This window comes from Macaca fascicularis, chromosome 15 (genome assembly GCF_037993035.2).
Source record: "Macaca fascicularis isolate 582-1 chromosome 15, T2T-MFA8v1.1".
NCBI lineage: Eukaryota > Metazoa > Chordata > Mammalia > Primates > Cercopithecidae > Macaca > Macaca fascicularis.
In genome coordinates this window covers 83,161,262-83,185,169 of record NC_088389.1, presented here as the reverse complement: position 1 = coordinate 83,185,169, position 23,908 = coordinate 83,161,262, and the positions used below count along the sequence as shown (strand labels likewise).

The following is a 23,908-nucleotide window of genomic DNA, read 5'->3' as shown; positions in this document are numbered from 1 at the left end:
TTCTCTTCTTTCTTCTTCCCTGTTAGCTTTAACTTTTCTGTTTTATGCTTATTAGAGCTGTTGTTCTCTATTTCTTTACCTGTCCATAATATGAAATTTAAGACCTGTTTAATGAAAATGTCTTTAAATAGTAAGTACAATGTTTTTCTTTTTATAAATTACTATTCTATCACTTTTCCTAAATATATTTTTTCTTGTACATATTCCTTTATTGACTTTTCTCGGTAGATTAGTGGCCTTTAGGGGAAAGAAGGCTTGAAAAATTTCTCTTGAAAGGTGTTTCTGCCAAATTAAAATTTTAAGCCCTAAGAAATGAAGTTTTTCTAGTTCTGCATTCACAGTCTTGCTGTTATTTGTGCTTTGAATTCATAATTGTTGTTGACTGAAGAGAGAATGACTTATGAGGAAGATTTTCCCTTTTGCTTTTAGAAATGAAATTGTTTTAATGACATGCCATGATTTTACATACCCTCGTGTGTCTTTTCCACTGTTATATTTCTTTTGAGCATAATAGTTTTAGTATTTTACAGACTATAGATGGGAAGCATAAATTACCGACAGGTAAGTTTTCTTCCCCTTTGAGGTACCAGCTTGTTTTCTAATTTAGGTCAGGTTCATGGTCATTATTTAAGTCTTGGTCTTTATTTTCTCTGTTACATTGCAAAAGAAAGTTAAAGTCACTATCCTCTGTAGGTTTACTCGTGAGATCAAGGTGTTATTAATAAGATACAAAGACTTGAGGAATTTTGAGACTTACAAATAACTTTGTATGTGTTAGTACAGCATAGCCTTATGCTGTATCCTGGGCTAGATACAGCAGCAGAGCTGTTAGGGGCTTTAGAGATCATCTAGCCTAGGATACAGAAAGTCTTAATAAACTACTTGGACAGTGATAGCTCCCCTGTTTCGAGAGAGATATTATATAAATATAAAACATAATTTTGGAAAACTCTAAACTGAGTATGTTGTCTTTTGTGGGTTTTTAATAAATATAAACCTGCCAACTTTAATTGTACTTTATTTATTTTTAAATGACACAAAATAATTGTATTAATACGTATTTGTAGGGTACACTGTGATGTTTTGATATATATAACATAAAGTGATCAGATCTGGGTAATTACTATATTATCTCAAACATTTATCATTTCTTTGTATTCTAATTATAATTTTATATTAATGAAATTACTTTTATTCAATGTATAGATTTAAAAGATACAACTAATAAATTAATGGTACATAATTATTATTTTGAATGTCATAGAATTAGTAGGATTTCAACATAGGACATCCAAGGACTTAACAAATTTATTTTCATGTTTACGTGAAGATGTGAACACAGAATATGAAACTTGACAGAATTTGACTATAAAAATTTTTGATTGGAAATTGAGCTTTTAGTTTCAAAATCTATGAATTTAATAATGATTTAATCAACTACTAAATAAAACTGAATTTCTAGTTTAAGGCGCTTAGTGATCATGCTTATTAAAGTCCATCTGAGGCTCAGCAGATCCAGCTGGGTCTTTTAGACATTACTGTGAGTTTTTATATCTGCTTCTCTTGAAGCAGGGGAGCTTTCATTTTCAAATTGGTATTATTAGAACTTGCTGTGTGCTTTCTTCAATGAAATTTTCTTGAGTCCGTCATTTCTTGAGATTTGTTTTTCTGCCACTCAGTAATATTTAGTTACAGCTCTAGGAGAGACTTTATATTGAAAAGGGAATTCTAGTTCTCATGAGGTTTTGCTCAAAGAATGTTTTATTCTCTAAAGAACTTGTGATTGAAAATGGTCAAGTGTATATTTTTTCCCAATACTTTTGGGGGCTTAACTGATTATATAATAATAATGATTGCCAGCATTAAATATGATTTTGGAAAGTGTTTTGATGGTTATGCTTTGTGGTGAAGGTAATATTTCTTGATAATATTTTTACTTCCAATGAACTATTAGGTTTGCTTTAGAAGAACATGTTTCTGATTTTGTAGGAGGTTTTCAAAACTAATGGGCTAATAAATATGCTATTCCAAATTTTTAATAAAAAATGATTGATTCTTGTTTTGCACCAAGAATAGGAGTAGTATTTGTACATGGGCATTGTTTTTGCTAATATAAATATCACTTTCCGTTTCTTTTAGTGGCCCTTAAGTTTTAATTCTAATAAATAATATTCATCGCGTATGTGTCTTTGTGTATTTAAGTATTCCTTTTAGGAGGCTGACTTCCTAAATTTATGGTATAGGCATAAAACTTTTGCATTAAGCCTTTTGAAATTTATTTCTATGCAAATTAGTAAATTTTGAAAATCCAAATCTCATTTTTCACCTGGGAAAAAATAAAATGGTATTGTATACATATGTGTGTGAGAGAGAGAGAGAGCAAGAGATCGCGAGAGAGATGTTTGTATGTTAAGGCCCCTATTCAGATTGAAAGGTAGCACCTGCTGAAAAACAAACTGATTGTTAAAGCTAAGTAAAGATGGGTAACATTTCATTATGTGAGATAAGCAAGTGGGATCATGGAATACTGACATCCTTGGAAGCGGCATAGGTAAACAAGGTGGTAGGGAACTAAGAGACTAGCTATCATTAATATGATCAGGGAAAAGCTGCTGATGGTGATGATAACAAAAGCTATCCAGAGCTCCTTAAGCCCATACAAATGCATTGTGCATATAATGGTAACTAGGTACAAGATATGATGAAAAGGTGAGCTGTAAGGGTAAAAGTATGTAATGAAGATTATAGGCTCTGATGCTTCCTTGTTTTCACTTAGAATTTCTTCATAATTGCTTAACATATATTTAAATAAAAAACGTAAAAGTTTTACTTGAGTTCAAAAATGTTCGGAAATTATAAGCACTATATATTAGTTGCAAAAGTTCAACCTATATCTAAAATGCTTATTTCATTAAAAAAAAATACCCATTGACTAAAGCCTTTTTTAACCTATTTGTTTTTTCTATTATTTTTAACCTTATTAAAATTGTCCTTCATTGTTTTTATTGTTATTTATGACTTGAGTCAACTTTTTCCATAGCAGATCAGTAAGACCCATTTACTAATTTTTAAATATAAATATTTATATATAGTTTTTATATGTTTCTTCAAAGGCTCGCAATAGAAATTTTTATTTACATGCCTTTCTATTTGGTCACTCAAAAGTGAGGGATGAGGTTTTGAAGGATCATAAAAAGAGAGGATGATTATGAAACAAATAAAAAAGAATGACATGTTACATTAAGCCAGAAATGCATTCAATTCAGCAGTGTGAGAGGTATAGTATCCCAAGGTGCAAATAAAGGTCGTTTGTTATTTCATTTTTCTTTCTGATTAAAGATACTTTTTAACCAACATTGACTCCTCTTTCATAATACATTAATATTTGTCAATCACAACATTTTCTGAACTTTCTTTGAATATTTTGGTATTTTTAGTCCTCTGTTTACACTGGTTGTAGATTCATCACGGCATCTAAAGTAGTCCTTGGATCATGTTGGGTGGTGAGTAAATGCTCATCTAAACATTATCTGGTTAGCCAGCATAGCATTATGGGACCTGTAATCCTAGGGCAATGCATTCCATGTGTGAGTTTTGTCTGAGGCAAAGAAGTGAGTCCCTTTATCCTACAGTTCTTTTAAATTTCTGAGTATCTTTAGAATTATAGCGTTTGTTGAGTCAACAATTTATCATTAACCTAAACTTATTCTTTATGTCACATGACAAAATATATTAATAAAAAAGTAGAAACTATATTTCATCTTCAATTAGTACTTTGTTTTCAGCTCAACAGTTTTGTTTATTTAGCTAATGGATTCTGTTTTCATTCTCAAATTCCTTGTATATTAAAAGGTTGTTAAGAGAACTAGCAGCTTTGGGAACAAAATTTGAATATAAGCATAGACCAGATGTGGTGGCTGACACCTATAATCCCAGCACTTTGAGAGTCTGAAATGGAAGAAAGATTGAGCCCAGGAGTTTGAGACCAGCCTGAGCAACAAACGTAGTGAGACTCCCATATCTACAAAAAAATTAAAAAATTACCTGGCATGGTGGCATGTGCCTGTAGTTCTCAGCTACTTGGGAGGCTGAGATGGGAGGATCACTTGAGCCTGGGAGGTTGAGACTGTAGTGAGCCATGATTACGCCAGTGCACGCTAGCCTGGGGCACAAAGTGAGACCCTGTCTCAAAAAAAAAAAAAAAAAAAAAAAAAAAGATGACTATAACCACAATCCAGCACTTAAAAAACAAAACAAAATCCTGACGCTTTTACTGTATGTGTGAAGAGTGGAAGCTTCATTAATAAAACTGAAACAATTTGTTAGGAAAAAAAACTTATCAACTGTAAAACAAGTTAATAATGTAATTATTAAATTTAAGCTAACTGCCTACTGGCTATATTATTTGTAAGACTATTAGCCAGACATCTCTGTAGAATGATGTGAAAATTATAATATTAATAATTATAAATGTAATAGTAATTTTCAGGTAGATGAACATTAGCTTCTTTTTAAGCCTGATGAGTGGGTAAATCTCTTTTTTGCTCTTTGAAAAATTTTACACTATTCAATATTTTCTGCCTAGTTTGACCCTAATTTTGATCTCAAATTGTAATAAATTTAATATTTAAAGTGTAGAAATATTAGCTCATATTTTGGTTAAGATTGAGCCCTATACTTGAAAGAGAATTATTTTTGAACTAGGAATTTAATTGAACCTTGATATTAAGCTCACTCCAAGTATGCAGTTTATTTGGCTTTCTATACATATATTCCTGTAAATTTTTATACCTTGGTATTAATGGGGACTTCAGTCAGCTGGCATAATAAAAAGAACATAAATTTTGGAGGCATATTGATCTGAGTTTTAATCCCAGGCCTATCTCATTTTAGTTGTGTGACTTTAGTGATATTCTTCCTCTGGATCCATTTGCTCATTTGTAAAATGGTGCTAACAATCTCAGTCATGCAGGGTTTTCGATGAGCATTAAAGATAATATATGTATCAGGAGAATGGCGTGAACCCGGGAGGAAGAGCTTGCAGTGAGCCGAGATCGCGCCACTGCACTCTAGCCTGGGCGACAGAGCAAGACTCTGTCTCAAAAAAAAAAAAAAAAAAAAAAAAAAGATAATATATGTATCAAAATAGCAGAGGATGGAAAAAATATACCATGCACCAATTAAAAAAAAAAAGAACTGGAGTGGATGTACTGATGGCAGAAAAAATAGACTTTAGAATAAAAATGTTACTAGAGATAAAGAGGGACACCTCATGTTGTTAAAAGGGTCAATCCACCAGAACGATCTAACAATTATGTATACACCCAACAACAGAGCTCCAAACTATTTGAAGAAAAACCTGACATAATTGAAGGGAGAAATAGACAACAATAATATTTCGGGGCTTCAGTACCCCACTTTCAGTAATGGGTAGAACAACAAGGAAGAATATCAACAAATAAATAGAAGACTCAACAGTACTGTAAACAAATTAGACCTTACAGATATCTATAGAACACCACACCCATTAGCAAAAGAACACACGTTCTTCTCAAGTGTACATGAAATATTCTTGTGGAAAGATCATATGCTAGGCCATGAAACAAGCCTCAATAAATTTAAAAGGATTGAAATCATACAAAGTGTCTTCTCTGACCATAATGAAATCAAATTAGAAATCAATAACAGAAGGCAACAGAGGAAAAATTCACAAGTATGTGAAAATTAGATAACGCACTCCTAAATAACCAACAAGTCTAAAAGAAATCACAAAGGAATTAGAAAACACTTTGAGATCAGTGAAATAAAAAGACAACATACCAAACTTTGTGGGATGCAGCTAACACTATGCTTAAGATGGAAACTTATAGCCATAGTCATCTATATTAAAAAAAAAATAGTGGGGCATGGTGGTCCATGCCTGCAGTTCCTAGCTACTAGGAAGGCTGAGGTGGGTTTCCTGAGTCCAAGAGTTCGAGGTCAGCCTGGGCAACATAGCGAGACCCCCGTCTCTTAAAAAAAAAAATTCTCAAATCAGTAATCTAACATTTCATGGTAAGAAAAGAGAAAAGAGCAAACTAAACCCAAAACAAGTGGAAGAAAAGAAACAGTAAAGACTAACAAGGAAATAAAATAGAGAATTTTTTAAAAATAGAGGAAATCAGTGAAACCAAAAGTTGATTCTTTGAAAAGATAACTAAATTGATAACGCTTAGTTACACTCATAAAAATAAAGAGAAGAGATTCAAATTATTGAAATCATGAATGAAAAGGGGATATAACTACTGACCACATGGAAATAGAAATAATTGTAAGAGAATACTCTGAAAAACTGTATGCCAACAAATTAGATAATTTAGAATGGACAAATATCTAGAAAGACACAAATTACCAAAACTGGTTAAGAAGAAATATAAAATTGGCTGGGCACAGTGGCTTACCCCTGTAATCCTAACACTTAGCAGGCCAAGGCAGGCAGATCACGAGGTCAGGAGTTCACGACCAGTCTTGTCAACATAGTGAAACCCCGTCTCTACTGACAATACAAAAATTAGCAGGGCATGGTGGCGCATGCCTCTAGTCCCAACTACTTGGGAGTCTGAGGCAGTAGAATCGCTTGAACCCGGGAGGCGGAGGTTGTGGTGATCTGAGGTGGTGCCATTGCATTCCAGCCTGGGCAACAGAGCGAGACTCCATCTCAAAAAAAAAAAAAAAAAAAAAAAAAAAAAAAAAGAAAGAAATAGAAAATCAATGCTATAGCAAGATGTCTTAGAATATCAAAATGCAAAGTAAAAAAAATCAAAAGAGATTGGATTAGTAATCAAAATAACTCCCACAAAGAAAAGCCCAGGCCTAGATAGCTTCACTGGTAAATTTATTTAAATGTTTAAGAACAATTACCACCAATTCTTCGTTATTTTTTTCAAAAATAGAAGCAGAGATAACACTTCCCATATCATTCTGTGAAGTCAGTATTATTACCTTGATACAAAAGCCATATATACCAAAAGAAAACTGCAGACTAGTATCCCTTTTGAATGTAGATGCTAAAATTCTCAAAACTATACTAGCAAGCTGAATCCAGCAAGATATAAAAAAGATATTACACCATGATCAAGTGGGATTTATCTCAGGAATATAATACTAGTTTAACACCTGAAAATCAACTAATGTAATAAATGATGGGTGTCAATTTTAGATCTTTCCTGCTTGCTCTTGTGGGCATTTAGTGCTATAAATTTCCCTCTACACACTACTTTAAATGTGTCCCAGAGATTCTGGTACGTTGTGTCTTTGTTCTCATTGGTTTCAAAGAACATCTTTATTTCTGCCTTCATTTCATTATTTACCCAGTAGCATTCAGAAGCAGGTTGTTTAGTTTCCATGTAGTTGAGCAGTTTTGAGTGAGTTTCTTAATCCTGAGTTCTAGTTTGATTGCACTGTGGTCTGAGAGACAGTTAGTTAAAATTTCTGTTCTTTTACATTTGCTGAGGAGTGCTTTACTTCCAACTGTGTGGTCAGTTTTGGAATAAGTGCGATGTGGTGCTGAGAAGAATGTATATTCTGTTGATTTGGGGTAGAGAGTTCTGTAGATGTCTATTAGCTCCGCTTGGTGCAGAGCTGAGTTCAATTCCTGGATATCTGTGTTAACTTTCTGTCTCGTTGATCTGTCTAATGTTGACAGTGAGGTGTTAAAGTCTCCCATTATTATTGTATGGGAGTCTAAGTCTCTTTGTAAGTATCTAAGAACTTGCTTTATGAATCTGGGTGCTCCTGTATTGGGTGCATATATATTTAGGATAGTTAGCTCTTCCTGGTGAATTGATCCCTTTACCATTATGTAATGGCCTTCTTTGTCTCTTTTGATCTTTGTTGGTTTAAAGTCTGTTTTATCAGAGACTAGGATTGCAACCCCTGCCTTTTTTTGTTTTCCATTTGCTTGGTAGATCTTCCTCCATCCCTTTATTTTGAGCCTATGTGTGTCTCTGCACGTGAGATGGGTTTCCTGAATACAGCACAATGTGTCTTGACTCTTTATCCAATTTGCCAGTCTAAAAATCAGTGAATCCAGGAGCTGTTTTTTCAAAAAGATCAACAAAATTGGTAGACTGCTAGCAAGACTAATAGAAAAGAGAGAAGAATCAAATAGACACAATAAAAAATGACAGAGGGGATATCACCACCGATCCCACAGAAATACAGACTATCATCAGAGAATACCATAAACACCTCTACGCAAATAAACTAGAAAATCTAGAAGAAATGGATAAATTCCTGGACACATACACCTTCCCAAGACTAATCCAGGAAGAAGTTGAATATCTGAATAGACCAATAACAGGCTCTGATATTGAGGCAATAATTAATAGCCTATCAACCAAAAAAAGTCCAGGACCAGACAGATTCACAGCCGAATTCTACCAGAGGTACAAGGAGGAGCTGGTACCATTCCTTCTGAAACTATTCCGATCAATAGAAAAAGAGGGAATCCTCCCTAACTCATTTTATGAGGCCAGCATCATCCTGATACCAAAGCCTAGCAGAGACACAACAAAAAAAAAGAATTTTAGGCCAATATACCCGATGAACATCGATGCAAAAATCCTCAATAAAATACTGGCAAACCGAATCCAGCAACACATCAAAAGCTTATCCACCATGATCAAGTGGGCTTCATCCCTGGGATGCCAGGCTGGTTCAACATATGCAAATCAATAAACATAATCCAGCATGTAAACAGAACCAACAACAAAAACCACATGATTATCTCAATAGATGCAGAAAAGGCCTTTGACAAAATTCAACAGCTCTTCATGCTAAAATCTCTCAATAAATTAGGACTTGATGGGATGTATCTCAAAATAATAAGAGCTATTTATGACAAACTCACAGCCAATATCATACTGAATGGGCAAAAACTAGAAGCATTCCCTTTGAAAACCGGTACAAGACAGGGATGCCCTCTGTCACACTCCTATTCAACATAGTGTTGGAAGTTCAGGCCAGGACAATCAGGTAGGAGAAAGAAGTAAAGGGTATTCCATTAGGAAAAGAGGAAGTCAAATTGTCCCTGTTTGCAGATGACATGATTGTATATCTAGAAAACCCCATCGTCTCAGCCCAAAATCTCCTTAAGCTGATAAGCAACTTCAGGATACAAAATCAGGATACAAAATCAACGTGCAAAAATCACAAGCATTCTTATACACCAGTAACAGACAAACAGAGAGCCAAATCATGAGTGAACTCCCATTCACAATTACTTCAAAGAGAATAAAATACTTAGGAATCCAACTAACAAGAGATGTGAAGGACCTCTTCAGGGAGAACTACAAACCACTGCTCAGTGAAATAAAAGAGGACACAAACAAATGGAAGAACATTCCATGCTCATGGATACGAAGAATCAATATCATGAAAATGGCCATACTGCCCAAGGTAATTTATAGATTCAGTGCCATCACCATCAAGCTACCAATGACTTTCTTCACAGAATTGGAAAAAACTACTTTAAATTTCATATGGAACAAAAAAAGAGTCCGCATTGCCAAGTCAATCCTAAGCCAAAAGAACAAAGCTGGAGGCATCACCCTACCTGACTTCAAACTATACTACAAGGCTACATTAACCAAAACAGCATGGTACTGGTACCAAAACAGAGATACAGACTAATGGAACAGAACAGAGCCCTCAGAAATAATACCATACATCTACAGCTATCTGATCTTTGACAAACCTGACAAAAACAACATATGGGGAAAGGATTCCCTGTTTAACAAATCTTGCTGGGAAAACTGGGTAGCCATATGTAGAAGGCTGAAACTGGATCCCTTCCTTACAGCTTGTACAAAAATTAATTCAGGATGTATTAAAGACTTAAATGTTAGACCTAAAACCATAAAAGTCCTAGAAGAAAACCTAGGCAATACCATTCAGGACATACTCATGAGTGAGGGCTTCATGACTAAAACACCAAAAGCAATGGCAACAAAAGCCAAAATTGACAAATGGGATCTAATTAAACTAAAGAGCTTCTGCACAGCAAAAGAAACTACCATCAGAATGAACAGGCAACCTACAGAATGGGAGAAAATGTTTGCAATCTACTCATCTGACAAAGGGCTAATATACAGAATCTACAAAGAACTCAAACAAATTTACAGGAAAAAAAAAAACCCCATCAACAAGTCGGCAAAGGATATGAAAAGACACTTCTCAAAATAAGACAGTTATACAGCCAACAGACACATGAAAAAATGCTCATCATCACTGGCCATCAGAAAAATGCAAATCAAAACCACAACGAGATACCGTCTCACACCATTTAGAATGGTGATCATTAAAAAGTCAGGAAACAACAGGTGCTGGAGAGGATGTGGAGAAATAGGAACACTTTTACACTGTTGGTGGGACTGTAAACTAGTTCAACCATTGTGGAAGACAGTGTGGCAATTCCTCAGGGATCTAGAACTAGAAATACCATTTGATCCAGTCATTCCATTACTGGGTATATACCCAAAGGATTATAAATCATGCTGCTGTAAAGACACATGCACATGTATGTTTATTGCGGCACTATTCACAATAGCAAAGATTTGGAACCAACCCAAATGTCCATCAATGATAGACTGGATTAAGAAAATGTGGCATATATACACCATGGAATACTATGCAGCCATAAAAAAGGATGAGTTCATGTCCTTTGCAGGGACACGGATGAAGTTGGGAACCATCGTTCTCAGCCAACTATCTCAAGGACAGAAAACCAAACACTGCATGTTCTCACTTATAGGTGGGAACTGAACAATGAGAACACTTGGACGCAGGAAGGGGAACATCACATACTGGGGCCTGTTGTGGGGTGGAGGGGGAGGGATAGCATTAGGAGATATACCTAATGTAAATGACGAGTTAATTGGTGCAGCACACCAACATGGCACATGTATACATATGTAGCAAACCTGTATGTTGTGCACACGTACCCTGGAACTTAAAATATAATAAAAAAAAATGATGGAAGCCAAATGATCTCAATAGACACAGAAAAACTTTTGATAAAATGCAGCATCCTTTTTTGATAAAAATGCTCAACAAACTAAGAACAGAAGGAAACTTCCTCCTCATCCTCATGAAGAGCATCTATGGAAAACCTACATCTGACATCACAGTTAATGGTGAAAGACTGAATACTTTCACCATAAGATTAGGAATAAGACAAGGATACACACTCTCACCATCTCTCTTCAACATTTTACTGGAGGTTCTAGCTAATGATGTTAGGCAAGAAAAAGAAATGAAAGGCATCGGTTTTGGAAAGGAAGAAGTAAATTGTCTATTTGCAGATGATGTAATCCTGGATATATTAGAAAATCCTAAGGAATCCACATACACACAGAAAATTATTAGAGCTAATAAATTAGTTTAGCAGAGTTGTAGGATACAATACAAGATCCATTTAGGAAAGCAGTTGTATTTCTGTAACTAGCAATGAGCAATCCAAAAATAAAATTAAGGAAACAATTCTATTGACAATAAAATAATAAAGAATGTAATACTTAGGAATAATTTGACAAAAGACGCATAAAAGTTGTTTGCTGAAAAACTGCAATTTATCACGGAAAGAAATTAAACAAGGTTGAAATGAAAAATTTCTCACGTTCATGTAATAGTTAATACTGGTAAGATGTTAGTACTCCCCAAATTGATGGTTTAATGCAATCTCCATCAAAATCTCAGTTGACTTTTTGGAAGAGAGCTATGTTTACCCCCGTAACACCAATGAACTTTTAGTTGTCTTTTTGCAGAAATTAACAAGTAGATTCTAAAATACATAATGGAAATATAAGGGGGCCCAGCACAGTGGCTCATGCCTGTAATCACAGCACTTAGGGAGGGCAGGTGGATCAGTTGAGGTCTGGAGTTTGAGACCAGCCTGGCCAACATGGTGAAACCCTGTCTCTATTAAAAATACGAAAATTAGCCAGGTGCGATGGCACGTGTCTGTAGTTCCAGCTACGCAGGAGGCTGAGGCATGAGAATCACTTGAATCCAGGAGCTGGAGGTTGCAGTGAGTGAAGATCACACTACTGCACTCTAGCCTGGGTGACAGAGTGACACTCAGTCTCAGAAGAAGTATAAAGGACTTTGAATAGCCAAAATAATCTTGAAAAAGAAGAATAAAGTTGGAGTAGTAACATGCTCCAATTTTAAAGCTAACCACAAAACTACAGTAGTCAAGATAGTATGGTACTAGCATAATGATTTACATATATATCAATGGACCAGAATTGAGAATCTAGAAAAAAATCCCTCACGATTATGTTTAGTTGGTTTTCTTTTCTTTTTTTTTTTTTTTTTGAGACAGAGTCTTGCTCTGTCTCCCAGGCTGGAGTGCAGTGGCCTGATCTCGGCTCACTGCAAGCTCCGCCTCCCGGGTTCACGCCATTCTCCTGCCTCAGCCTCCCGAGTAGCTGGGACTACAGGCCCCCGCCACCAAGCCCGGCTAATTTTTTTTTGTATTTTTAGTAGAGACGGGGTTTCACCGTGTTAGCAAGGATGGTCTCGATCTCCTGACCTCATGATCCACCCGCCTCGGCCTCCCAAAGTGCTGGGATTACAGGCGTGAGCCACCACGCCTGGCTAGTTGGTTTTCAAAAAGGGTGTCAGGTCAATTCAGTGGGAGAAAGAATCGTAGTTTTCAACACATGGTGCTGAGGGAACTGGATATCCACATTCAAACACCGAAGAATGAATTGACTTCAGCCTGGGCAACAGAGGGAAACTCCGTCTCAAAACAAGAAAAACAAAAAAAATGAGAATGGTGATTCTTTAGGCCTTGGGGGTAGTGGTGGGAGAATGGGGAGTGAGAGTCAGTGGTTGTGGCACATCTTTTCGTAGGGACAACACTATTCTAAATTTAGATTGTGGTTATGGTTGTACAACCCCGTGAAAATACTAAACACATTAAATTAAACACTTTAATTGGGTGAGTTGTATGTTATGTCAATTATGTCTCAGTCAAGTTTAAAAAAATATATAAAGTTACCACAATTAAGAGTTTGTTACTGACAAAATAATGGAGAAAGCAATGAAACAGAGTAAAGAGTTCAAAAATGACTATCAGTATGTATGAGAATTTGATATATGATAATGTTGGTATGCCAGATCAATGTTTAGAGATAGATTATCTCACAAATAGTTTCTAGACAACTTGTTATATTATAATGATAAATAATATGACTAAATCCCTGACGCATTGCTTATACTAAACAAATTTTAGATTGATCAAAGAGCCATAAAAGAGGAAAATGAAAAAGCGCTGGAAGAAAAATGGAATTGTTCTGTCATTTTGGAGTAAAAGGAAAATATGACACAAAGCTCAGAAGTCCTAAAGCATGCTATTGATTTGCACACTCGATCACTTGAAAAATATGATTTTGTTTTAAGAATATGTATTATATAAATATATTTATATAAAATATATATAATATAAATATATTTATCGCTTGAAAAATTTAATTTTGTTTTAAGATGGCAAATAGAAATGAGAAAAAATGATTTGCAATATGTAACAAAAAGATTGCTTTTATAAGTTACAGAGTGCTTTTATAAATCACTAAGGAAGAAATGAATGATATAATATAAAAATGGGCACATGATATGAACAGGCAATGCACAGAAAAAAAATATAGATGGCTAGTGAACATGAAAGGATGCTAATTTTTTTTTTTTTCTTTTTTTTTGAGACGGAGTCTCGTTCTGTCCCCCAGGCTGGAGTGCAGTGGTGGCCGGATCTCAGCTCACTGCAAGCTCCGCCTCCCAGGTTTACGCCATTCTCCTGCCTCAGCCTCCCGAGTAGCTGGAACTACAGGCGCCTGCCACCTCGCCCGGCTAGTTTTTTGTATTTTTTAGTAGAGACGGGGTTTCACTATGTTAGCCAGGATGGTCTCGATTTCCTGACCTCGTGATACGCCCGTCTCGGCCTCCCAAAGTGCTGGGATTACAGGCTTGAGCCACCGCGCCCAGCCAGGATGCTAATCTTAATTAAAATGAAGTAAATGTACATTAAATAAGTTGGTAATGCCTACTATTGGATAGATATTGGGAAATAGGTACTCATACCATTCATGGTAGTATCCATTGGTATAACTGATTAGAGAGTAATTTGTTAACAATTGTCTGAAAACAGTATGTTTGCCTTTGCCTCATCAAATCTATTTCTAGGAATTTATAGAGTAGATATACTTAATGTGCATGCAAAATATAAAAAGAGCATATATAAGATTGTATATTGTAGTGTTGTCACTAATAGCAAAAAAACTGCCAAAAACCTAAAAAATGTTAGCAGTAGAGGGGACTGGTTAAGTTAATTTATGGTATATCTGACCAGTGGAGTACTATACAGCTAAAAAAGTTTGTGACGTGGAGAGATGTGAAACATACTGTGAATGGAAAAGAAAGTAATATAATAGTGTGTATATTATGATCCCATTTGAATTAAAAAATTATATATAGATATATCCTATAATTATAAAACACACTGTGAATAAAACTCGAGTTACCTTTTATTTTTCTCTATTTGATTTTTTTTTACTCTGAGCATAATATACTTAAATAATTTAATAGAATATTTAAATATTTAATAGTTAAAAATACCTATAAATATATGTTTTATATGTATATATAAACTTGGTGCTTTATAAATACTATTTTTTTTAAGGTAAACTTTGATTGCCATTAGCAAGAATATATTTTATTTAGACTTATTTATGTTGTATTATATTTATTTTATTTTTGAGACAAGGTCTTGCTCTGTTGCCCAGGCTGGAGTGCAGTGGCGCAGTCATGCTCATTGCAGCTTTGACTTTTTGGGCTCAAGCAATCTTCCCACCTCAACCTCTTGAGTAATTGGGGCCTACGGGCATGTGCCACCATGCTTATCTGATTTTTTGTTTTTTTTGTAGAGATGGGATCTCACTATGTTGCCCAGGCTCACCTTGAACTCCTGGGCTTGATCCTCTTGCCTTGGTCTCCCAAAGTGCTGGGATTACAAGAGTGAGCCATTGCACCCAGCCTTACATTGACCTGTGAGTCTGTGCTTTGCTAATTTCCAGAAGTCTCCATCTGGACTTCTTGAGTGTTTTATATCACAATAACAGCCCGCGTGTCTATCTGCCATGGTAAAGTGAGTTTTTGGCCAGGTGTGGTGGCTCACGCCTGTAATCTCAACACTTTGGGAGACCAAGGTGGGTGGATCACTTGAGGCCAGGAGTTTGAGACCAGCTTGGCCAATATGGTGAAACACTGTCTCTTCTGAAAACACAAAAGTTAGCTGGGTGTGGTGGCGCACACCTGTAGTCTCAGCTGTTCAGGAGGCTGAGGCACAAGAATCACTTGAACCCAGGGGGTGGAGGTTGCAGTGAGCCGATATTGTGCCACTGCACTATAACCTGCGTGACAGAGCAAGACTTTGTCTCAGAAAAAAAAAAGACAAGTCATTTTTTGTTTGTTGGCTTATTTACTTTTTACTCTTTTTTAAAAATCTAACTTTTTGATGAATAGATAATAGATGCATATGATACAGGATTTCAAAGATAGAAAAAAGTTCTACAGTGAAAAATGAAATCTTTCTTTTAACCACCCAGATTCTCTTCTCAGGGGCAACCATAATGACTACTTTTAAAAATGATTCTGGGCTGGGCCTGGTGGCTCACCCCTGTAATCCCAGCACTTTTGGAGGCTGAGGCGGGTAGATCACTTGAGGTCACGAGTTCAAGACCAGCCTGGTCAACATGGTGAAACCCCTTCTCTACTAAAAATACAAAAATTAATTGGGCGTGGTGGTGGGTACCTATACTCCCAGCTACTTGGGAGGCTGAGGCAGGAGAATCACTTGAACCCAGGAGGCGGAGGTTGCAGTGAGCTGAGATCATGCCACCGCACTCCAGCCTGGGTGACAGGACGAGACTCCGTCTCAAAAAAAAAAAAAAAAAAGATTCTGTGTAGAGATTCTCTCTGCATTTACAAATAGGTACACACACACACTTCACACATATGGCATCATATTAAGCATATTGTCAACCTACTTCCCTTTTTATTTTTAGCTGAACAAGATAACTTAGCTATCTTTCATTGATGAAGAGCATCCTCCTATTTAAAGTCTGTGTGGATGAATCCTAATTGATTTTTCTGCTGATAACATGCTATAATTAATTTAACTACTTAACACTTATTTTAGAAACTAGGTATTGCTTAGGGGAAACACTGGGGATGTACTGGTGAGGACAAAAAAAAAAAAAAGAGACATTTACTCCCTTCATGGAGCCTAAATTCCATGAGATGGACACATTAATAAAAGACCAACTCAAATAAAAGTGAATCATAATTGTGATAAGTGCTGAGGTGAATGTGATAGAGAGAGAATTGATATAGTCAGGTAGGTAAAGGACAGTTTTTCTGAGGAAGTGATAATTGAGCTGACATCTAAACAAACATCAATTAATTTTACATATTTTAAGGATGTAAGTTTGTTTTATAATATCTATTCTTCCATTTTTTCTGTATCTATAAACATACCTTTCACATCAACTTTTAAATGTGCTTAAGTTTCTCATATATTAAATAAAGACAAAACTCATCTCTGACCCTTCCCTCCTTTCCAACTACTGCCCTTTATCTCATCTTCCTTCTTACCAAGAAAGAGTTGTCTAAACTTCCTGTTTCTATTTACTCATCTCTCAGTCAAGAAAAAAATTCAGGCTTACTCCTTTAACTTATTCCAGTCTGTGTTATAATTATTATAACACAGTGAAACATTTCACCAAGGTCACCAATTACTTCCAACCCCAAGATCCAGTTTTTAGTCTCCATTTTGCTTGAATTGGCATGATTGACAACTTTCTTCTTGAACTTCTTGAAATGTTTCCACATCTTGGTTTTCATGACGTTATCCCCTTCTGTTTTTCTTTTTCTTTTTTTAGTGTTGTTTGCTGACTTCTTTTCTGTCTATTAAATTGCTGGAGTTCCGTAAGACTTGTCCTAGGCTCTTTTCATTTCCCATCAAACACTTTAAGGCAAGTTTCAGACAGTATCTATAGATGATTCCCAAACCTATACCTGACCCTACTTCTAACATTTACGCCAATTATATTCAGCCACCTCCCATATTTTTCTACTTTATTTGTCATTTGTTCATTCAAATATATTTATTTGGCACCTGTTACTTGACAGGCATTGTGCTGGTGCAGAGTGTCTTAGGTATCTCTAGTGGAATATGGTTAAAACAGAATTAATGATTCATACCTCCTGCCAAAAAGAAGCAAGCAAGTAAACAAACAAAAATAGCCAAAACAAGACTCCCTCTACCATCATTATTCTGATTCAACTACTGAAGTCCACCCAGTTCATCTAACTTAAAACCTTGGAATCAGTGTCAACTCTTCTTTTTCTCAGTACTTCCCTTATCCTCATCCAATCCAATCCAGTTCAGTCCAGTCCAATCAGTGTGGTCTAACCCAATGCAATTTTACTAAAGTCTGGCTGTTCTACCTTCTAAGTCTCTGTCCACTGCTTCCATTCCCTACCCCTTCTCTCCTTTCACTGTCAATACCCTAGACCAAGCTACTATCACTTGACTGCTGCAGTAACTTCAAATTGGTCTTAACTGTCTTCGCTTTTGACTGCCGTCTGGCAACTTGCCATATGACTGTAGTCATGATTTTTTCAGTGTTCCATAATTCCTCTGTCTCAGTTTTCTTATCTCTAAAATTGGGATAATAATAGCCTTTCCATGATAGGGTTATTGTGAGGATAAAATGAATCACTGTATATAAAACACTTAGAATAGTGCCAGCACTAACTCCTCAGTAAATTGTTAATAAGACCTTGTACAGTGTTACATTAAGCCAAGTAAAAAGTAGGATTAAGAGAGAAAGATGGTTTATTAATAATATATTTGAATGGAATCATTATCTTGTTTATACTTGTGTTATATATGTTCACACTAAAAATCTGCCCCTCTTATAATACGTGACCTTATTATGTGTAATTTTTTTCTTAATTAAAAGGCTAAGAAGCACCAGGCCTTCCTAGTAGAGACATGTGAAAATAACGTGAAAGAATTGGAATCGATCTTGGACAGCTTTACTGTGTCGGGCCAGTGGACATCAGGTTAGTTGAAGGTATAAAATGACAGATGCATCTGTCAATGTTCCAAAGTCACTACATTTTGGGAATTCTGCAGATGCCTCTTATAGTCCCTCATCTCAACATGTTTTGATTTGATGACATGATAAGAGCAGTTCTCACAGCAGTCAGTTGGCCTAGCTGGCTGAGAAAGGGTGACGGAATGTGGACCTGCTGTTGTCCTCCCAGAACTTGATTTACAAGTGTTGGGGTCTGTGTGATTGGACAGACAAGGGCTCACTTGCTGTGTTCTGAATCCAACTGAGAAAAAAGTCCTTACAGTATACCTGCAAGGGGAACAGATGTTTCGATCAAACTGAGCCAAATTCTGAGGCAACCTTCAGCAACTTAAAGGTCATGTATTTAAAAGGTTATGTAGGACACAGGCTGTAGCATAGCGCATGTTCTGTACTTTCCAAACCGGTTTTCTAAGCTGGTTTTTATTTCCTACTGCCATATACGTATACTGTCCAGATAAGAATGCTTAGGTGAAATATTTTAGTTGTAGTTATTAGCCCACTTCATATGATAAAGAGCTATAAAATTGTATATTAATTAGGTAGACATATTTTGAGAACTAGCAAAAGCAATGGTTGCCTAATGAATTCTGTTCACTATTTCCACTTTCTTAGTGTTTTGTGTTTATGTTATTATGTGTGCTATAGTAGCTTTGACATACTTTTCTACCTCAGTTTTCTTTTGCCCTACTGTCAGCCTTGAATTATTTGGTGGTCTTCTAACACAATTCTGTTCTTCAAGAGGCACATAAAATTAAATTTCTCACTCTTAAAAATTGAGCTGCAGGACTGTTTTTTAAAAAAACAAATTTTAAAAGGAATCTAACAGCAATTTGGCAAATAAGTTCTTTAGATAACTCTTCAGTTCAGGAAGTTTTTGTCCTTGAAAACTTGGAAGGACCTCATCAAGGCTCATATTTTACCTTCTGGATCTGTAGATTTCTCGGTTGGTAAGCTATTGGAAATGTAGTGTGCTTTGCTATTGTCTATGTTTTAAGTCTCTATGTTTTTAGCTTTTATGAAATTAATGTGTAACTATCTTTGTTTTTATGTAAACTTTTCCCAAAAGCATTAATGTATCATAATTTGTTATCATGGACAAATCAAAGGATATAAAAGTGTCATAAAAGTAGGTATAGGTATCCAGTTTCAATTATATTTATTACAGCTTTGGAGGAGAAAATTTTGCTTTGCACTGATACGTTTTTATTATTGAGATGTATCAGTGGTGTTTAATGGTGTTAGGATCTTTAAAAATTGTTAAATATTGTCACAGTATATCATATGCCTCAATATTATTTTAGTATTCAGAGTTGAATTAGAAAAGCTAAGAATAATGTGGTCATGTCTCGTTTGAGTTTTAAAGTAAAATAGTTGGTAACAAAGCAACTCGTAAGTTATTACTAAGCGTACAGAGTTTTCTATTAAAATTTGTATTTTTATTCTTTTATTAACCATCCTTTTTTTATCTTCCTAATTTTCTGTATAGATGCATACTTTGTATATTACAGGGAATGTGTTCCTGGGAAAGACCGTGCTCGTGAATTAGTGATTTTTGGATTATTACAGAGTGGTAACATGTTTCCATTTTGTGCTGGTTTTTCTTTCTTTTGCACCCTTCTTCCCTCACTGATCCATTCTCCTCTGTTCTCCGTTTTGCTGTGTGCCTTGGGAGGCTGACTTCTGTGGATCTGTGCTCCTTTGCCTTCTGGCTTCTGGTTGGGTTTGGACAGTAGGTGCACCCGCAGGAGATTAAGGGAATGAGAGAAGAAAGCAGTCAAGATATTTATTTCCTCTGCTTCCTCTGCTCCACTGCATTTTTGGCAGTGGTTTCATTTTTCAGCAGCCGCAGTGCCTGTTGGGTGGGCCCTCTCTCATGGCTGTGGCTCTTGTTGGACTATGGTGACATTCTCTCCACTTGACCTTTTAGCTAAGACATAATATTCGTTTTCTACTCTTGCTTGCTCTTGGTGCCTCATCATACCTTTTGGGATCTGTTAACCTGCACACATTTCTGTAGTCTCTTCATTAAATTATCTTGCTGATGACCCCTTCTGAGTATTTAGTTTATATCCAGATTGATTTACATAACTGCTTGGGACCTGGTTTCATTCCTCCTATTGGCTTGTATAAAACAGCTCTGTGCCTTTATAATGGGCTCTGTTTCTACTCAGATTGGGTTTTTGTTACATAAGCAAGAAAGTGAGTCACGAATTTTTTGGCTTCTCAGTATGTTTAAATGTTATGTTTATACTATAGTGTAGTCCATTAAGTTGTGGGAGCATTATGTCAAAAAATGCACATACCTTAATTTGCTTTATTGCCCAAAAATGCTAATAATCATCTGAGCCTTCTGTGAGTCATAACCTTTTTGCTAGTGGAGAGTCTTGCCTTGATGTTGATGGCTGCTGACTGATCAGGGTGGTGGCGGCTGAAGGTTGCGTTAGCCATGGCAATTTCTTTTTTGTTCCCTAAAAAATGGATACATAATAATTTTACATACTTATATATACATTTATGAGGCATGTGATATTTTGATACATGCATAAAATATGTGTAATCATAAAATCAGGGTATTGAAGATACTGGTCACCTTGAATATTTAGCATTTCTTTCTATTGGGAACATTTCAAATCTTCTGGCTATTTTGAAATATAAAATATATTGTTGTTAACTGTAGTCACCCTACTGTGCTATTGAACTCTAGAACTTATATCTTCTATCTAGCTATATGTTTATACCCATTAATCTACCTCTCTTCAATACCACCCTCCACACTACCACTAGTAACCACCATTCTACTCTCTACCCCTGTGAGATCTGCTTTTTTAGCTCTCACGTGTGAGTGAGAACATAGGATATTTGTCTTTCAGCGCCTGGCTTACTTAACTTTACATAATGACCTACAGTTTTATTTATGTTGCTACAAATGACAGGATTTCATTCTTTTTATCGCTAGATAGTATTCCATTATGTGTCTGTATGTGGGTGTATATGTATATATATACACACAGACATCACATACTCTTTTATTTTTTTAGAGACAGTGTGTTGCTGTGTTGCTCAGGATAGCCTAGAACTCCTGGGCTCAAACAATTCTCCTGCCTCAGCCTCCTAAATAGCTAGGACTTTAGGTGTGGTAGCATCTGGTTTATACCATATTTTCTTTATCCATTTATCCATTATTGGACACTTAGGTTGATTCTGTATCTTGGTTATTGTTGAATAGTACTCTAATACATATGACAGTACAGGTACCCCTTTGATATACTGCTTTTCTTTCCTTTGGATAAGTATCAGTGGTGGGATTGCTGGATCACGTGGTAGCTTTGTTTTCAGACTTTTTTTTTAAGGATATAGACTCTTGGGATGTTGCCCAGGCTAGTTTTGAACTCTTGGTCTCAAGCAGTCCTCCCACTTCATCCTCTTGAGTAGCTGGGACTACATACAGGTGTATGCCACTGTGCCTGGCTTATTTTTAGTTTTTTTGAGAAATTGCCATACTATTTTTCATAATAACTGTACTAATTAACATTCCCACCAACAGTATGTAAGAGTTCTTTTTTATCCACATCCTCCCCATCGTTTGTTTTTTTTTTTTTGTCTTTTTGCTACTAGCCATTCTAACTGTGGTGAGATGATATCTCCTTGTCCCTTTGATTTGCATTTCCCTGATTTGTGATGTTGAGCATTTTAAAATATACTTGTTTGCCATTTGTATGTCTTTTTTAGAGAAATGTCTACTTATGTCCTTTGCCTACTTTTTATTGGGATCATTTGGGTTTTTTTTTTTTTTTTTGCTGTTGAATTGTTTGAGTTCCTTGTATATTAGTCCCTTGTTTGATGAATAGTTTGTAAATATTTTCTCCCATTCTACAGGTTGTCTCTTCACTCTGTTGATTGTTTCCTTTGCTGGGCAGAAGCTATATAGTTTAATGCATAGTCTCATTGATTTATTTTTGTTTTTGTTGCCTGTGCTTTTGAGGTTTTAGCCATAAAATCTTTGTCCTGAAGGATCTCTCATATGTTTTTTCTAGTAGTTTTGTAGTTTCAGGTCTTATGTTTGAGTTTTTAATCCATTTTTAGTTGATTTTTTAATACAATAAGAGGAGTCTATTTTCATTCTTCTACATATGGACATAGTTTCTTAAGATGACAATGATGAAGTTTGCTCCATCAGTTGACTCTTACCTTCATGAAAGATTTCTCTGTACCAGGCCATGCTGTTTGATACCATTTTACCCACAGTACAATCTCTTTTTTTTTTTTTTTTTTTTTTTTTTTGAGACAGGGTCTTGCACTGTTGTCCGGGCTGGAGTGCAGTGGCGCGATATTGGCTCACTGCAACCTCCGCCTCCCCGGAGTACAATTTTTTTTTTTTTTTTTTTTTTTTTTGAGACGGAGTCTCGCTCTGTCGCCCAGGCTGGAGTGCAGTGGCGCGATCTCGGCTCACTGCAAGCTCCGCCTCCCGGGTTCACGCCATTCTCCTGCCTCAGCCTCCTGAGTAGCTGGGACTACAGGCGACCGCCACCGCGCCCGGCTAATTTTTTGTATTTTTAGTAGAGACGGGGTTTCACCGTGGTCTCGATCTCCTGACCTTGTGATCCGCCCGCCTCGGCCTCCCAAAGTGCTGGGATTACAGGCGTGAGCCACCGCGCCCGGCTACAATTTGTTTTAAAACTGATGTCAGTTGTCTCAGACTCCGCTGCTGGTTTATCAACTACATTTATGTCATATCCTAAATCCTTTGTTGTCATTTTATAATGAACTCATCAAAGTCATCCATGAGGATTGGAATCAACTTCTTCCAAATTCCTGTGACATACTGACCTATTCCCATGAATCACAAATGTTTCTAATGGCACCTGGAATGGTGAATGCTTTACAGAAGTTGTCAAAATAATTTGCCCAGATCCATCAGAGGAATCACCATGTCGAGAGAAAAAGAGGAGGTAAAGCTCCACTGCCTTCTTGCCATTGCTACAAAAGAGAAGATCTCTGGAAAATTCTTCCCAAGATAACAGAATTAATTATTTTTTTATTCATTTGTTAAAGATGGGCTCTCACTATATTGCCCAGTCTGGACTTGAACTCCTAGGCTCAAGTAATCCTCCTCCCTCAGCCTCAGGAGTAGCTGGGACCATATGTGCACACCTAGCACTTGACTATTGAATTAATTTTGTTATGAATTCTAAGAATGTGCTACCAACACACACACACAAATGTCACTATTTAAAGTAGATTTTTCCCTCGAAGATATCCTAGCATACTTGATAGGACTTGAAAGTAAACATTACTTTTTATTGGGATCATTTGGGTTTATTTATTTGCTGTTGAATTGTTTGAGTTCCTTGTGTATTCTGGATATTAGTCCCTTATTTGATGAATAGTTTGTAAATATTTTCTGCCATTCTATAGGTTGTCTCTTCACTCTGTTGATTGTTTCCTTTGCTGGGCAGAAGCTATATAGTTTAATGCATAGTCCCACTGACTATGCATTAGACTTGAAAGTAAACACAATACTTGTTTAATAAGTAGATAACCAAGTGTGGTGATGGATGTGTTAATTAACTTGGTTGTGGTAGTCATTTCATAGTGTATATGGATATCAAACAATCAAGTTTTGCACCTTGAATATATATAATCTTTTTTGGCAGTTACACTTCCGTAAAGCTGGACGGAAACAACAACAACAAAAAACCTAAGTT

The 23,908-nt window shown here is 36.0% G+C and overlaps 1 protein-coding gene across 6 annotated transcripts in view; it reads left to right on the top strand.

Moving 5' to 3' along the window:
* CCDC171 (coiled-coil domain containing 171) overlaps positions 1 to 23,908 on the top strand; it is a 383,549-nt gene that overhangs the window by 101,252 nt on the left and 258,389 nt on the right. For all 6 annotated transcript variants that reach the window (XM_074017436.1, XM_005581679.5, XM_045373284.3 and 3 more), the window contains one exon: positions 18,066 to 18,168. In XM_074017436.1, the coding sequence (XP_073873537.1) occupies positions 18,066 to 18,168 (103 nt within the window). The remainder of the gene's footprint in view (positions 1 to 18,065; positions 18,169 to 23,908) is intronic.